A 17,765-nucleotide genomic window follows, 5' to 3' on the forward strand; every position below is an offset into this window, starting at 1 on the left:
GTGAACGTGTTAGAAAAGTTTGTAAGAGGTTCAAAATTTTCAACCTACTTTTTATAAATTTCCTTTTTCAAACTATCAATTAGGAAATTCGAAGAAATTGGGTCTTATACAACCAATCTTGGAAAATTTCGTACAGCAACAGTTAGATTAGAATAAAACTCTGGATGCGGTGAGAGGTTCATTGCTTACATGAGCACCGATAACTTTTTGCCTAACCCGTTTCACTCACAATCCAGAAGATTATAGGGTATCAGTTCTGGTGGAATTCTTGGTGGGATTATCGGGCTGAGAACGAAGGGCATCTGCTTTTTTTTTGTTCATGAATCATGTATGCAAATAAATTGCGTTACACTTCACTTCATGTTTACTTAAAGGTTAGAGATTCGCTTTTGTAAACAACTTCGTCCAAATGTTTATTCTAGTTGTCATCTACCTTAACGGTGTTCCTCCACATCTACTTCTGAAAAAAAAACTTCTTTTTAACAAATTATTACCCATATCTACGTAACATTGTTTTATAGAAACCGAAAAGAACAGAGCCGGATTCCCTAAATTTTCCCTAGATTCTTTATTATCTTCTCCCGAAAAACCGGCCTGCCAGGGACTGTGAATTTTAAACGTTCCGAGTTTATTAGAGAGGAAAAAAAAAAAAAAAAAAAAAAAAAAAAAAAAAAAATTAAGGATAATTACGAACGTTATAATAAATAATTAATCGTTAATTAGGATGTTTCTGTTGCAGCTACATTCTAAAAAATTTGTAAGTACGGAATTGTGACCATTTCTTGGATCCTGCGATACCGTACCCACATGATTTAGATTCGAGTTGTATAGTCGGCTCAAAATGACATGAAGCATGGTGCAGTTGCGTAAGCGGCTGTGTTCAATCGACGCGGTGAACAAAGTGGTTGTCGAAAAAAAAATGGAAAATTGAAGTGGGACCGTCGCGAACTGGAGCGATGATGGTGCTAGCAAGGGTCCTTCCTCAATCCTAATCGTTACGTCCCACCGTGCCGCTTGAAGGGCAGCCGCTTACCCAACTGCACTGCGCTTCATTTTGTTTTGAACCTATCATACGGGGCGTTCGTTGCGATTTTTGAAATAATCCTCTACTCTTCAGACTACTTATTCTCAACTGTGTAAGGTTAGCACATTTATCTTGAGGTGACCTTATCCATAAATCCATAAATTCCTTGATCTAGAATGCATACAAAAACAACAAGCATTGATTTAAGAGTTTTTTTTTCTGTTATATAAGGGAGTTAATATTCTGTGTGGGGAAATAAGCTGTGGACAGATGTTCCCTTAGAGGCTCAGCTACTAGTGGAGAGAACATATGTGTTGTTTTCAAACTCTTTTATTCAAATTTGAATTTTTAAATGATAATAACGACCAAATAAATTTAATTAAAAAATAACAGTAGTAGTAAGAATAACAGTAATAATAATGATAGTAATAGTAGTAACAGTAGCAGTAACATTTCATATATCGCATAGGTGTCTGTAGGTGTTTTAAAGCGGTTCTGTCAACGAAACGAAATAAATTATAAATAGTAGTAAGAAGGAAAAAATTTGAAAGTAAAGTATCGAGAGTAGAAATGTATGTACATATTTACGTTTATTCAAAAAGAACTATGGAAACTATTCAGAATGAGGTGTTTTATAAGGTACCAGAGAATTATGACCGCATAAAAATGAATTTACGCGGGCTGCATTCGCCTAAGCGGTTGCTTTCATGGTAAGAGTATCGCTGGCTCTGATTGGGCGGTAGAGCTGAGCGAGGGTCCCACTGTGCCCATTCGAGCGTAACCGCTACGCAACTGCATCACAAGTCTAGCTGTTTTGACTCGACTTCAGAAACTCAAAATAACGAAAGCCACTGTGTTCTATCTCATCGTTCGATTTTTACAGTGCTGTTTTGCGTTCACGCTGCCCGTCAAACATGTTCCTATAGTCACCCAAGAGGATACTCGTTACGTTGGTTGATTCTTGGCGATAACGTGATTTTCCGTCTTAACTTCACTAATTTCCCTCCAAGCTCCTTCACTGGTGTCAGTTTCGAAACAGAAAATGTAAGTTGCAAAATTGATTATTGATTAGTGAATTGAAATTTCTTTAGTATATATAATTTTACAGAATGGAGACTCTGAAACGATAATTGTCGAAGTTAATCAAGGAGGAGTTGATGTGGTAAGTTATCGTATTTTTTCTTGATAATAAGATAATTAATAATAATAATAATAATAATAATAATAATTCTTATAAGTAATTTAAAGGCATGACCCCACGAATATGAGGTGGTACGGATTTTAGGTGGAGTATTCGTATACGGGATCATAGATTATGGAGAGGTTGGTGATTCCGTCCATTTCTTGCTAATTCCCGTAAAAAAACGGCCCGGAAGATACGGCTTCGGGCGTTCTGGCGCACTATTTTCTACAAGGAGTTCGACTGGAGCGCGCCAGCCTTGTGCGGCGCCGCATCTTCCGGGCCGTTTTTTACGGCAATTAAGAAGAAATGGACGGAATCACCCTCCTCTCCATAGTCTCCCATCCCGTATACGAATACTCCACCTGAAATCCGTACCACCTCAGATTCGTGGGGTGATGCCTTTAAGTTAAATGGAAAGAAAACAATTTTTGCTTCAAGCTCATCTTTCGGCTACTGACTAAATTCAAAAAGGTTTTGCAAGGGAAATAATGATGAAATTCTGTCCATTTGTGTTTTCTAAACAGAATAATAATAATAATAATAATAATAATAATAATAATAATAATAATAATAATAATAGTAATAATAATGACAGTAATATGAATGATAATAATAATGATAATAGCTGTTACCTCTTTTGAGCAAAAGAAAAAAAAAGACACAAATTTAAATAGAAATCGCGCAAACATTGGAATTCTGTGAGAGCAAAATTCCTTTTTCATTTCGGTTCGCTCCTCGATGTAATGAACTCACCTCATTTAATTTCAACCTTCATGGATCTCAACTGATGTTCTGGGTTACAGTATACACTTTGATACTGCTTTTACACGACCGGATTATAGAGTTTGGAGCGATTTAGGTGAGAAGGAGCAAGTGAATGCCGGTAGAAATGTATGTGAATAATCCCGAAAAAACGCAATATTTTCTCGAAATAGAAAATTAGACAACGATTTAAATTGTCTTTAACGCTAGTTTGTAACATGCAAGAATGAGCAGAACGAAAAAGGCTGAAGAATGCGTAGAAACAATGAGAGGAGATAATTTACGAAGGTAGTCATGTGTGGGTGAGGCGCCTTCGACTACAGTGCTCCTTCTGCTCAATATGGGGTAAAGAATAAAGTAAGATATATTAAATTTTCCAAAGTTTTCTAGTTAATAAAATTTTTCGAAGAAACGTCGTCTAGTCTGTGAAAAACTCTTTATAATCGTAAATTTATGGACTATCCACAGTACTAGTTTAACAGTGCTGTTTTCAGTTCGATGTGGACCAGCATCACTTAGGTGTTCCGTTACGTGTTCGCGACACAGTCACCATCTTACGATCGAATTACAGGTTTGTATCGATCGTGGCATCTCTTTTAAAGGTCCAAGAAAATTTTTATTTCAGTGGCCAGAAGCTGTTCGTGGAGTTTTCCAGACCAATCGTATCAGAGCTCACAGATTTGAATAATTGTCTGATGTGGAACGTTCGTTTGTAATTTATTCTTGGATTCAGTTCTTCTTAGAAAATGGGAAGGGAAGTTTGTAATCGAAATCTCAGCTCTGAGATGAAGCGGTGATTTTTGTGCGATTGAGGAAAAGATTCATAAGTAATTATAAATCCACAATGGTTTCTTTTCTTTTACTTTGGGATCGTGTCAAAGTAAGTTATGTTGTTTTTCTATGAAAAGTTAAAGAAGAAGAAAGAAGCTTTATAAGTCTTTCCTTTAAGTGAGAGTACTGTTAATCTAGAAAAAGTGAATCGTTCGCGTGAAAAGATACGTCCTACTGGCTTTTACACTTAGTGTTATTCTAGGACTACAAATGTGATTTCGCTTATTTATTCATCGGAGACGTAGTGAAACACACTGTTCAAGGGTTATTTTTTTATGATTTTCTAATTTTCTATTTTGTTGTGATTAATGGACTTACATGGGGCGGGTGTGGCGCAGTCGGTTAGAGGTCCGTTGTAGCCACACGGTCGTGGGTTGGAAACCGCCCTAGTGCAAACCAAGCCTTTCATCCCTCGGGGGTCCATAAATTGGTATCAGACCTGTTCGGGAGGATAAAAACAATGACTCGATCATCGGCGTTCTAAAACCCCAACGATTGCGAATTCCAGTAAAACGCGTTGATGGATCCCAAGTGGATTGGTACGCCAGTGACTTTATCCTTCTATTCTTTTAATGAGCCTACAGTATCTGTCATTATTATCAGGTAAATTAAAAATTTCCGAACGTTTTCGCTAGATGTCTTGTCTAATTAGCCATACCTCCATATCGATGTAAGCAGAACTTCATGAAATTCCCGTCAAAGTGGACAAAAGTTATTTAACAAAACGGGGCATAATTAATCTAAATTGGTTAGCCCGAACCATATTAATTTCGTCGTCGAAATAGAGCGAAAAAACACACAGAACTTTCTACTTCACTAAATTTTTCCTTGCTCAAATATAGCTCGTAAATATAGTCGAGTGGCGGTAGATACGCAAAAAAGGGCGCTGTCGTCAGTGGGTCAAATGCATATGACTGAGAACCAATGTTGAATACTAATGTTTTTATTCGATCTATCCATAACCTGCCAGTTAGTATCCAAGAATTTTATCAGCATCAGAACGGGGCTTTTTCAATGATTAATATTATTTTGCCTGATTTTATTTTAATTAATTATTTGGGCGGTGTTTTGTAACATAAGCTACAAAGTGAACAGGAGCAAATCTCAAAAAAGAAAAGTAATCAAGCGAAAGAGAAAACGCTGCAAAAAAGTCACTTGATCTAAATCGATTTATGATTGTTAGATATAGCCTCATGTCAGTATTCCACCAAAAATCTGTTGCCATTTTCAGTTCATCACAACACCATTAAAAAATCAAAACGGGACCTATAACGTAACGCGGAAGAATTATGACCGATTAAAGATAAGTTAAAGATACCATGCAAAAAGTGACGTAGATAACTCTCGTTGATTTTAAGTGTGCAACGTTACGCGAAACTGTGACGCCTGGGAACTGTTAAATGAAGAGTTTATGCGTGCTGCGATTTCCAATCCACGAATTATGGCCATATTGGAACAGTATAGATTGGTATGTTGAAGTTAAAACATTAGTTCTTTTTCCTTTACCGCAGACTTGTAATGTTTCAATAGGGTGGGAATATAAAATTGTAAAAAAAAAACAAAACGATAACCATTCTTCAAAAATGAGTTCATTCCTTCTTTTTTGTTATCTGGGATAACTCTTGCTAGATAATATAGATCGCATTTTACTGGCGCTTTACATCACAATACGAGTATTGTGTATTAAGGACACACATCCGGCAAAAATGCACTGCTAACTCAAATACAGTATTGTACTCCTTCAAAGTTCTTCAAACTAAACTCGAAAAAGTGAAAAAGAGGGGTATTTTGGTCTAAGATTATCATCCTATGTAATAATGTGCTTATTATGTCACGTATATGTGTATGTGTGTGAAAGTCACGAAATTTCAGAAAGCAGGGAGAAGGGTCCAACGGATGCGTTGTTGCCAGAAAGCTATGATTGGGGTAGGACGGGTCCCACGGGGTGGAATTGGTGCGCCGGCGCCAGAAAGCACTAAAGGTGATTCCACCCCCTTAGTGTTTGGTGCGACGACGCCAGAAATTGGAATCAGCGGGGTTATTCTGCCCTAGCACTGCTAAATAATGTCAAGCGATTTCTTTTTTTCGTGAAGTGAATGTGAACCGTTTTGTGACAGTGACACTGCGTGCACCCAAATGTACGTCTCCCTATCCCCGTGGTTATCCTCAACATATTTTGTCGGAGTAGTTAGCTGTTTACGAGATTTGTTGTAGCACCCTTATCTTTATCAGAATGTTTGATGGTGTTTATGTCAGTTCGCATTGGCAATCATGTTAATTATTGAGTAGAAAGACGAAAACTTTGTCTAATTCTTTGAAATATGTTTCCAAGTTGCTGCGGTATCGAAGGAATATAGAAGTAAAATTAGGACTGACCAGATTTAAATAGCTCCTAAATGTAGAATATTCAAAGACTTACAGCAAAACGATTGCATGAAAACCATCCATAGATGAGTACATTTCTAAAAAATGAAATCTGAAGTCCGGCTCTATCCCGACGTTAAAACTGGTTCACTATAAAATAGAAGCTTCCATGCACGATTTTTCTCGACACAGAGACGAAGCAGCTTTGCACGACACAATCTGAACCAAGATTTTGGAGGACCACTTTCTTCTGGCCAATACAGGAGTAAGAGACAATCTAGGTGAGGAAAATGTGATACTATACGCACTGTTATAAATATTAACATCTTAATGTGAATAAACATAACTTTACATCAATTTTTTAACGTAATAATTTTATTTCCAGTTATGTCCCGACGAACAACATTTACGGATACGACTACAGCTCCTCCTCGTCATCTGATAGCAGTGCAGCTCGTTTAATCGTTAATCCGAATTATTATTTCCTTAATGATGATTTAACGAGTGGGTATGCACAGAACTACGTTAAAGCGGAACAAAATTATAGACAAAATCCAGGTGAATGCTTCAAAAAAAAGTTTAGAAGACTTTTAAAGGCATCGTAACACGAATTTGACGAAATGTGGAAACCTGATGGAAAATTCACAGTTTGGGGCGAAGATTACGATTATAAGCAAGGCCTTGCTCAGTCACTCTTCAATCGTTCTAGAAAATGGAGTTCGTTCGTACGAGGTACATTCAAACGAGCCACCTTTGACCACGCCCAGCATCCACGAGACGTCAAAAATCAATTAGGGCTCCCAAGTAATCTATTCATTTAAAAGCAATGAATAGGCTGTTTAGGGAATCGGAGCGCGTAAAAGTATTGCGTACTTCATAGAACATAAGGCTAAGACTTCCCATGGTTTTTTTTAGGACAGTTGGAGGAAATTGAGCGACGCCAAGTTCATATTCACAGTGTACCGTCCGAACTCTATGTTTTCTACCAGGCTTCCACATCACGTCAATTTCGTGATACGGTGCCTTTAAAGCTTGAAAACAAAACATATGTTACTATCTCAGGTTCTTTCTTCAACACTGCCCCAGCAGCAGTTCCTTTGAATGACCCTGTCACTAGTAATGAGCAGCAGAACACCATTAACTACCAACAAATCCAACAGGTTTTCTTTCTTTTGCAGTTATTACTTCATTAGTGTTTGCGGAATGGAGAAAAAGAAAGCAAAACCTAGTTATTATCTGAAAAGAAGAAACTCAAGGTATGCCGATGTTTTTAATAGTGAGAGCTTAATGCCATCACTCCACGAATCTGGTTAGGTCGTAGATTATGGGGAGGAGGGGAATTCCGTCCATTTCTGTCTGTACTCCCGCTGTTCATCAATTTTCTCGAGTGGGCACAAATATTACTTCCATTTGTCCCGATCGTGTGCAAATGTTGCCTAGTGGCTTTTCTTCTTGCGAGAAAGTCGAAGAGCATCGCATTTTCCTTGAAGGAGTTCGAAAATGTTCCTTCTTTGAATGGCGCAAAGCGGGTTACTCTTATTATCACCCTTCTAATTGCACGTTCTATGACGCTGATAGCATTTTCTTCTTGCTTGCGGTGACAGGTTTCTGAAGTGTAGGTCAAAGCAGGAAGAACAGTGGTGTTGAATAGGTGACCATGGAGCCGGATGTTTTTAATCTTAGATCTTAGATCATAGAAAATCATCCGTTTCTCACGAACATCGTACCCACCTCTTCTGCTTCAGCCAGTATTGCTGCTCTATTGTCTTCGAGGTGTTCTTTCATTGCTCCTCTGCAACATCTCGCAAGCTCGGATGTAAGTTCATGCCTGCAGCTCGTGTAGCTTCAAGGTGAGGTGTCCGCAGAGTTTAGAGCCGCGTGGGCACGCGATTTGGCGGCTCTACGGTTTTGGTGGTCATTGAGTGCACTGTTTTGAATAGCCAATAACCACCAAACGCGTAGAGCCGCCAAACTGCGCGCCCGCGCGGCTCTGAACCTTGTAGGCGGCCCTAGCTGTAGATTTTTCAGAGATAGGCGTCTCTTGGTGCTTTTAAAACTTATCGCTCTCCTCGTGCAGTTGTGAAGATGTCCTAGAAGTCGATCATATTCGTTGTCGATATTGTCTATGACGGTATCTTTCCAAAAGCCCACAAGCGAAGCTAACAGCTTTTAGTCGATGTTGGTTCTTGGAGTTCGCTTTGTGGACTTCGCGGCTTTTTCTTCTCTCCATGCGAAAAAATCTTTTTCGAAGAGGTTCGATCCCGCATAAAATTTTATTATGGTACCGTCCATCAGGTGACTTTCACGTCCAAGGAAGAGAGGAAGGCTTCTGAAGCTGCAACTTTCTATGGGTGACCTTAGGTGTCATGATAAACTCCGATAGCCCCTCTCCCTGTTCATTGCATTAAAGGCCGTGAGTTCCGATGCAAAGTTTTTCAGGCGTTATTCTGGGGATAAATTGGGGTTGAAATCGCCAACTCTGACCTTGTAGAATTTATGATCTTCCCCATAGAACTTATCGATGTTCGCATAGAAAGCTTCGACTTCTTCCTCTTTGTTGCTTCATGTCGGAGCGTAACCGACGAAGATAGTCAGAGCTGGCATTGAACCACTTCTTGTCATCCGTAAACGCCCGATTCGGGCCGTTAGTTGATGTTCACTGCTACACTCCTGTTGAAGAGGATACCAACTCCACCAACTCCTCTACTGTCGCTGTTCCTAAGAACAGTTCTTCTCTAGTGTCATAAGCGGTGTTGAGTACGAGGCATAGTGTCCTCTTGGACAGGCCGATGATGTCGCACTTAATCATCCTCGCTTGCATCATCAGATCCTCAATGGATGCAATCGTACGTACGTTGTAAGTACAGATCGTCATCATAGTCTTTTTCTGTTTCGGTAACTTAGATGACTCCTTGACTTCCGTCATTTCTGGCCCTACAGTACCAGGATTTCCTTCGAAATCAAAAGACTCTTTCTTGGATGTAGAGCTTATATGTTGGAGGCGACCCCAAACCACTTTCCTTGCACCTTTTAGTCACTTGATTTGAGGATATTGTCAGGCCCGAAGTGCGGATGCAATAGTATTATGAGGTGATACTAGCGCAGCAGGGACATGGAGTCTAACCACTGAATCGACTAGCGTCACAGAGGCACAAGATCGCTTTTGGTTTGCGATAAGCTCTCCATCTGCCTGCTGGGGACGCCCCACGCAACCTCACGACTAACCGACTCTCTCTAGTAAGGGAGATTCGTGTATGCGATGTCAGCGGGCTGGAATCGGTTTAGTTCAACCGAACCTTTCATCCACACCAGCAATAGATGCCAGATTTATTTTGGAAGATGCACTGACAGCTCATTGAACAAATGAAACGCTTGACCTCTGCAAGTCACTGTAGCTGTATGTGCGTCTCATCAATCTCCACTATTTTGGGTTGAATCAGCGCCTACTATTTTATCCTTTTGTTGAGTGGATTCGAATAAAGGAGACATCGACAATGGGTATGTTAGGTTGTCCATAACGATTTTCTTTCCACTTTTTTGAGGTTTTTGTTTTATTATTCAGCACCAAACAAATCTTGATCATCACAGTTGTTACCAAAATTGTCAGTAACCTTCCACTATCACCTGGCTAGATTTCTGATTTGTTCACAATCCAAGTGATTGTCAATTGGAAAACACTATGGACAACCCAATATATCAGCTAAATTTTTTTCGTTAATTTTATTTCAGATGTATCCCAGCCGATCGACATCTACTCAACAATATACAAACAACATTTATGGCTACGCATATGCAGGTATTTATTTTTTGAGGCAGTTATTCTGCCTCAACACTCTATCGAAGAATAGAAGTGTTCTCAGTAATTTTTTTTAAACACTGATTTCAAACAACTATCTGTGTAACTAGCGTTAGGCACTTTTTTACATCTCCACTCTTTATTATCGTTGCTTTATGACGGTGTTTTCCGAAGTTATTATACCATTTCATAACTCCTTCAATTATCCACAAAACATACGAAAAGAGTTTGTGAAATCATTGAGAAAGTTGAGAAAAAAGATGCGGATCAGTCAGTGGAAAGTTCTGCAGAACATTTCCTCTGTTATTTTCGCTGTTGGATTTACCGCTTCACGCTCCAAAAAGCTTGTGAACCAAGGTAATTGTCGGTGGACACGGGAAATGGCTCACCTGTACCACTCGTGCTGGGATCAACCACATATTCATCAAACCGTGGTGACACCTCCATGATAATATCCTTTTGCAGTGATTCTGTTCAACTTTTCCTCTGAGTGAAAATAAAACTCAGCTAAAAGATGTAAGAGAACATCTGTTATCGAGAACAAAGGGGAAAAAAGTCACATAGAGCGACTGTATACTCGAGGACTGCTCCTTGTCTTAAGGACGTTGAGGAGGACCTAAACGTGGACCAAGAAGTTTTCTTAAAGGCATCACTCCACGAATCTGAGGTGGTACGGATTTCAGGTGGAGTATTCGTATACGGAATGGGGGACTATGGGGAGGGGGGTGATTCCATCCATTTCTTCCTAATTGCCGTAAAAAAACGGCAAGGAAGATACGGCTACAGGCGTTTTGGCGCACTATTTTCTACAGGGAGTTCGACTTGAGCGCGCCGGCCTTGTGCACGCGCCGCATCTTCCAGGCCGTTTTTTACGGCAGTTAGGAAGAAATGGACGGAATCACCTCCTTTCCATAGTCTCCCATCCCGTATACGAATACTCCACCTGAAATCTGCACCACCTCAGAATCGTGGGGTGATGCCTTTAAGAGTGCTACGAACGTGCGAGGCCTGGAAGCCGCAAACTAATTTCGAAACCCACCAAAGAATCCCTTGAAAAAACTTTGAGTTTCGGTCTGAATGCATCAGACATACAGCGGTTGGTGACAAACACTATCTCTAACACTATCAAATGACGTCACGGAACAATTGAAGCAATTTTTGAGGAAGCTTGCGTGAATTCATTGAAATTCTTCATTAACCTACTTGATTTTATATAAAGGCGCAAGAAAGTGGTTGAAACAAGTGGAAGTCAAGGGCACTTTTCACCCTTATGTGGTAGTCGAATTTGATTTTATATTTAAATTCTTTCCCGCCTCTTCTGGTACTCCCATAGACGGGTGCCACCCGTGTATTTTTGCGTTACACTGCTACTCCCATACACGTCTAACAAAGAGGAATCTCTTAAAAAAAAATAACAGCTGCGTTGTGGAATGTACATACAGAATTGCATTGAAAAAAACTGTAGTTTCGCTTCAGATACTCCAGTACGAACAGGATCGCAGATCACTCGTGGACCATCGGTGACAAACGTGAACTCGTATCAGGTTCTTTTTAAATTTCTTCTACAACCCAAGTAAATTATACACTGAAAAATGGAGTTTCTCCACCACCTCATATTTTCTTTGTCGTATAATTTCGAATTCCTTTCTCATGGTTATATAGTATGGTTTATTTCATTGTTTACTTGAGGATTTGCAGCCGTCACAGTTGATTCATTTGTCCTTTAAATTTATGATGATACATACTTGGCACCTCGTTTTTGCATTCATGGTGGTTCATTTGGTCAGGCATGGGTTGCTCGGGGTTAATGGTGCCGCCGAGATGGGATCATTTTCTCCATTAATATGTTGTAATTGAAAGGAAAACCTCTGGATAAATCATCTACCGGGAGAAGGAGAAACCCCGCTGGTCGGACTCATTCACCCAAACTGGCGCGATGTCGACCGCCGAGCACTGCGGACCGCTGCAGAGCAACGCTGCGCCGCGGGCGCGTCGCTTCGCGCCAACATGGCTGAACACATTTGCCGCTACCGTAGTGCAAAAATCCAGCACAGTCCCCAGGAGAAATAGAATTTTTGTTCATATAGTGCATATATTGAGGTTACGCCAACAGCCAGCGCTTCACGAGCGTCAGCTCCGTATCAAAGTGTTGCCGATCTGAAAACAACCAGACTGCGCGACCCATCGACGAGCTCTTCCTCTGGTACTGGATTGACGTCAGCAAGTAGTAATCAAGCAATGTTCTATCCATACAGGTATGTTTTTTCTCAGGATTCAAAATCAAAATTTGAATACCTGTTTAAATACGCTTCATCCGGTTTTCTAATAGGTCCCTTTCTGGATATTTTTCTGCATATACTCTGCTTTTTTTGTTGAATTTTTTTTTAACTTTCCGACTTGTAAAAAAAAGACCATGATCAGCTCGATTGTTTGAATACAACATCGCACGTAGGTTTGTTTTTGTTGTTTTAGTCTGCTAATCGACGTTGTGATTAGTGTAATGCGATTAGAAAAACCTTACAAAGATTATTATGATTATGATATTTTGGCTTGTGGTGCAAGAGCGCGTAAGCTTTTGCGCACATCATAGATTCTAAACATATTTTTTCCGGATTACGTTAGGCGTCATCTCAATAAGAGTTCGAGTTACCAAAACAGATGATTAATGTTTCTTACTGAGTTTCTTTCTGTTTTGTGCATGATTTGCTTCCCCTTGGAGCCCCGGCCTGCGGTGGATTCGTCCAATACAAGCACGCTATGGCCGGACTTAGCTAGTTTTTGGAATTGCAAGTTTTTGATCGAACCGTGCATGTTGAGCTGACTTACTTCCGTACGAGTAGTTTTTTTACCTTACGCACTGAACGAGTAGGAAAAGTATCTAGGCGCTTATGTAGAGCTGATTGTGTGCGGGCGTTCTGTTGCGACGGATACGCCGGGGTCGGCGGATTGTTGCACTGTGACTCGCTTTGTTTATTATTTACTTGCAGAACATCAACGCAATACGTTTACGGTGGAAATCAAGCGGCCAGTAGTCAAGTTGGTACGAGCCAGTTGGCTGGAGGCACTCTATTCAGAGACGCCAACACAGGTTTTGGAAGTTCTTGAATTTTTTTTTTCTAGAAATCAACATTGTCAGTCAGAAGTGGCACAAAATTAATCGTTAATCATATTCAATAAAGTTTTACAAAGGTGACACTTGTTTCATAAAACTGGAAGTTTCATTCAGATCCATGTTCGCTACCTGATCCATACTGGTGTGGTGACTACGTTAAGATTTATTTGAACAGTTCTACCACATTAAATGGATTTACAAGACAGGTGCTGCTTTTGGATTTCCTTCTCATTAAACACTACTTAATTCTAAAATGGAAATTTTACTTTAGTTCACACAAAAATAAATTTATTTGTTTTTAAATCTATTTAAGGCTGCTTGCCAAGCGTTGGCCCAAACATTGCAAGACTCCTACAATGGATGTTGTCAGACATTGCGAACAGTTGGTTGTAGATGATTTGTACCATTGTGATCTATATATCTTGCCTTGTATTCGTACTTATAAAATACCTCAACGGTTAGATTTGGACTACTACATATAATAAGTCAAAAACTATAAATCAAAATAAACTTCATGCTTCGTTACAATAAAATCTTGATTAGAATTAAAGTTTGTCGTGATCTTTACCTCCTATGTTTACTTCGGGCGTCATGGGATTTCTCTCTACTCTGAGCAGATTTATCTCCTCTAACTTGTGTTCGGAACGGAGCCGCTCAGCTCTATCTTCTGGTAGAGCGCTTCCTTTAATTCGACGTCGAGTATAGCTCCGTGTCAACAGCCAAGTATTGAAGGACCTCTACAAATCGGAAATTTCTTCCAGTCAACATAAAATTTCTGGAATTTTAGCTGCAGCGCTAAATGACGTATTGTTCACACCTACATAGTTTAAAGTCTTAGAAAATGACAACCTTTCATTTGTTTGTGGATCCACTGAACATAACAGCCTATTTATCTTCTTGTTTATTTTTCTCCTCTCTTTTTTTCCCTTGATACCACAGTTCAGGTGATTATAAGTTAAAATGATGGCACATAGTAAAGCGATGAGCAAACCGCATATATCTAGAATATTTGTCTGACTACATAGGTGCAATTTTTAAGTGGAACATTCGAATATTTGAGAAGGCTTACTTTTTGAATTACGCGAATATTTAAGCAAGCAACAGATACGAATTGTTCCATTTTATTTCAACACTTAGGTGCTGAGGAAGGCTGGAATTTCCATACATTCGGATATCAAGCTAGACATTCTAGTATATTGGAGGGTAAAAAAAACGAAAAGAAATTAAAATACATATTATCCGCACGTGTATTTATTCACTTATTTATCGGCAGTAACAATTCTCCGAATGGTTTATTCGATTTGGTTCCATTCGGAGTTTTTAGCGAACCAACCAAGTAGTTCTTTTTTTATAAATGACCTTCTAGCCGATAATTTCCCAATCGCCAGGTTATGTGAACCATTAGGACTGATTGGGTGGCTGTACTCATATTTTTCCTCAATGCAAACAGCTGTCCACTAAGGGAGGTTTTCCTAATATATGATTACAAAATTCTGATATCAAAGCGTATGATTGTTAACAAAAGCAAAGTTTTTTTGGATATTTACTTCTGTCCTCGAAGATTTCGTGTTCGAAGCAATTTATATGCGAGGTAGAATGAATTTCCAGAACTAGTGAAATGAAACTGCTTGAGGTGAATACTAGCATGTGCAAATATTGGACCTGTATGAAGTCTTTGCTAATCAAAATTTCTTAAAATTTAATTTGATCGATTTTTTTCGCTTTTTTCTGAAGACTGAGTCGACTGAATATTCGAGCAATCCGAAAATTTCTGTGAACCACACTCTGGTATGTAGGTCGGCTGCCACTTCTGTTTCTTCTAGTTCCAATTGACATACCTGGTCCGCAAACAAGTGGTCGTGGTGAACTTACTCGTTTTACAGGTGACAACAGTGATAGGTTTTTGTACCGTACAAGTCTTTTCCAAAACAACTACCTCTTAAAATTAGCCTCTGTTTGGGAATAGCAAGGCGGCCGCATTGAAGAAAGCTGTCTTGCCGAGGAATTTCTTGACGCTAGAAAACATTTGAATGAGTTGAGATTAGCAGAGATTAAAATGGGAACTTTCTCTGAGTGAAAAACTCAAATTAAACATACTTGATCCTGATCAAAAACATCCCGTAGTCCTTGTTTGAGGAAAATTACGAGGAAGTAAAGAAGAGGTGCTTGTAGCGAGTTAATTACAAAATAAGTGAGCTGGATTACGTGGCGGTCGGACACGCCGCATGGTCTCTGATGGCAGTTTTTTCGGATCGGAGTGTTAAGAACTAAGTTTTTTTTTTTCTAAATAATCGTAACAGTGATTGAGATACTCTAGAATGTATTAACGAATACTCGGAATCTTAGATGCGGTATGCACAAGTAATGATTTCCTGTGAGATAACAAAATTAAATCATCCAGAGAGAAACCGGACCGAAAGAAATCATTTCTGTTTTCCATATAAGCACTGAAACAGGACATAATTTTGCGTCCAAGTGGAATGTCATTTTGATCAGGGAATCCGCAAAAAGCAGCACTCGAATAAAGGACTGTTCTGAAGTGGCAACGGACTTGAAGTCAATCATAAATTGAACTGAAGAATCCGAAGTCATTGTGCAAGATACCCTTTACTTTTTATTTAGTGAAATATTTGATGTTGCAAAAAGGTGCTCTTAAAAATGGAAATAATCAAGAAGGCGATCTAATGCATTAGAGATTAATAACCCTAAAAAAGATTTGTTGGAAATCTTAGGAAATCCTAATGGAGAATGTAAGTCTACACTCCCTTTTAGTCGCGCAAAGTCGTTACCCTTGAGAACAAATTTCGCCGAAATTTTCGATGTTGGGTTTTTTAGTAGGTAAAGTTTGGATGCATTACGGAGACGTTTTGGAACACCTTCTCCGAGTATGTAGAGGAGATCAGGAAAATAATCAGAAGAAATCAGGAAAAACGGACTGGTCAATACACGCAAAAAAAAGCTACTCTTTGTACTAAGAAGGTTGATAGGTTGAAACGGTCTAGATTTTTTCCTTATCTGGGATAATTACAAATTGACTCATAAGTTATTTCAGTATCGCTGTTTTCTTCTAGAACATAAATTAGACGACCTACCTCCTCAATTGCCACCCCACTTCCCAAGGCGTGATCGAGCAACCGATCCAAGACAACATCGGAGAAGCAGATCACATTAACACTTACTTCAACAGCTATGTGACTTTGATTTTCCTGTGCCACCAGTTGTTCGAGTTGCGCCGATAATATAAGAGTGACCAATGAAAATCCCTTCTTGGATTTAATCCCAGAAGTCTAAACCGACAAAGAACTCCTGGGTTTGGACGCTAGCGCTAGCTAATTGGCCAGCGATGGATTTTTCAAGTTACAGTTCATAAGAGGACTTTTGGCTGCAATTCAAAACGGAGCATTTTGCGCGCAAGGTCGTTGGGTTCGCAGTGATGGTGGCATGGCTGCCATCCTTCAGGAGGTATTTTCGTGACATTCCCTGCGATGAGCACCTAAAATTGTGGATCGTTTTAGTTAGGTGAGAAAGAGTGATCCTTTTTCCGTCAACTCAAGCAAATTTGCAATTTATAATTTGCAGGTAATCAGAAAAGCATTGTTTTTCTTTCGAAGAAAACAGAATTCATTCATGTTTCTTTGTTTTTCATGTTTCAAAACTCATTCATAGACGCGATTGTAAAAAAGAAAAACTCTCTTTGGGATTGCAAGTGGTTTGCCCACTACTCAAGTCGTGCTTACTCTGCTCTGCTCACATCATTCGGAACAGAAGGAAAGAAGAAATGAATCGTTGTTGCGTGTTCTGTTATGTGATACTGGCGCTCTGTGATATGGCTCCGACTTGAATGGGAAACCTGTTTTAGACTCGTATTGGATTATTGATATAGTGAGCCATATTTGTGGAGAAAATACGCTCTTCGTCCGACGATGGAAACGTTGCAGCTGTCCTGAGCATATTCTCAATAGCTGACATTACGACTTACCAGAGGTGTGCATAAATGGATTTTCGCATCTACCAATCTGCCTCCTGCAGCTTGCTTACTAAAGAAAGCGATGGAAGATCAAAGGAAGGACTGTAGCGTTTTTCCTATCTCTATCCTGTTGTTCCTCTTCTGCTCTCAATCGCAAACGTTCACGAACCGATTGGAAGTTGCCTACAATTTTGCGCGAAACCATGGGACGTACTGATCGGATGATGCGAAAATGGCCCCAGGTCCAAGACTTGCATAGCGTTTTTAAAAAGGCAGAAACATCACTTATGAGTGATTCTGAGTATTTTGTGAGATTGAGGGGATGCAATTTTTGGCGCGACCTTCAAGTAATGATGGGCCAAGCTAAAACGGTTAGGATTCACTGGTTACTAAGTCCTCTGATCTTGGTTATGAGCTACCAGTCCGCCAAATTTCTCTTACAGCTTCAAGTTCGCCTTGGAACAAATGGAATCACATATGTTCTTTGATTCACTCCCCGAAGGAATGTCCACTAACAATCGTTGACAACACCGTAGTGTTTGTACACGCATTTCCTCATTAGGAAAAAATGGAATCTCGTTTGACCCTTAATTCTGCTCCCAAAATGCGACCTTCGATCTTTTGTGTTCTTGAGTTATCGTTTTTCCATTTTATATTCCGATATTTCGTGTAAACCTTCATTCGCGATGAAGATAAGAATCACGCAGTGAGAGAAAAGGGTGAAGT

General features: G+C 39.6%; 2 protein-coding genes across 4 annotated transcripts in view; one reads left to right on the forward strand and one right to left on the reverse strand.

Annotated features, from left to right (window-relative positions):
* RB195_015485 (uncharacterized protein) overlaps nucleotides 1-13,469 on the forward strand; it is a gene marked incomplete at both ends in the record, with an annotated part of 50,228 nt that extends 36,759 nt beyond the window's left edge. Inside the window, 15 exons of one of the 3 annotated variants that reach the window (XM_064206227.1) lie at nucleotides 1,908-2,068; nucleotides 2,133-2,186; nucleotides 3,464-3,540; nucleotides 3,595-3,673; nucleotides 5,032-5,107; nucleotides 5,159-5,268; nucleotides 6,357-6,445; nucleotides 6,550-6,722; nucleotides 7,227-7,324; nucleotides 9,894-9,960; nucleotides 11,437-11,504; nucleotides 12,061-12,215; nucleotides 12,948-13,048; nucleotides 13,187-13,278; nucleotides 13,386-13,469. In XM_064206227.1, the coding sequence (XP_064062107.1) occupies nucleotides 1,908-2,068; nucleotides 2,133-2,186; nucleotides 3,464-3,540; nucleotides 3,595-3,673; nucleotides 5,032-5,107; nucleotides 5,159-5,268; nucleotides 6,357-6,445; nucleotides 6,550-6,722; nucleotides 7,227-7,324; nucleotides 9,894-9,960; nucleotides 11,437-11,504; nucleotides 12,061-12,215; nucleotides 12,948-13,048; nucleotides 13,187-13,278; nucleotides 13,386-13,469 (1,484 nt within the window). Of the gene's footprint in view, nucleotides 1-1,907; nucleotides 2,069-2,132; nucleotides 2,187-3,463; nucleotides 3,541-3,594; nucleotides 3,686-5,031; nucleotides 5,108-5,158; nucleotides 5,269-6,356; nucleotides 6,446-6,549; nucleotides 6,723-7,226; nucleotides 7,325-9,893; nucleotides 9,961-11,436; nucleotides 11,505-12,060; nucleotides 12,216-12,947; nucleotides 13,049-13,186; nucleotides 13,279-13,385 lie in introns of those variants that run through there. The other 2 variants (XM_064206224.1, XM_064206223.1) reach the window with 2 other exon arrangements.
* On the reverse strand, nucleotides 8,827-9,090 carry RB195_015486 (uncharacterized protein; the record flags this gene model as incomplete). The annotated part of the gene is made up of 1 exon (XM_064206228.1): nucleotides 8,827-9,090. The coding sequence occupies one exon, from the start codon at nucleotides 9,088-9,090 to the stop codon at nucleotides 8,827-8,829; it is 264 nt and encodes an 87-aa protein (XP_064062108.1).
* Nucleotides 13,470-17,765: the final 4,296 nt, after the last annotated feature.

This window comes from Necator americanus, chromosome V (genome assembly GCF_031761385.1).
Source record: "Necator americanus strain Aroian chromosome V, whole genome shotgun sequence".
NCBI lineage: Eukaryota > Metazoa > Nematoda > Chromadorea > Rhabditida > Ancylostomatidae > Necator > Necator americanus.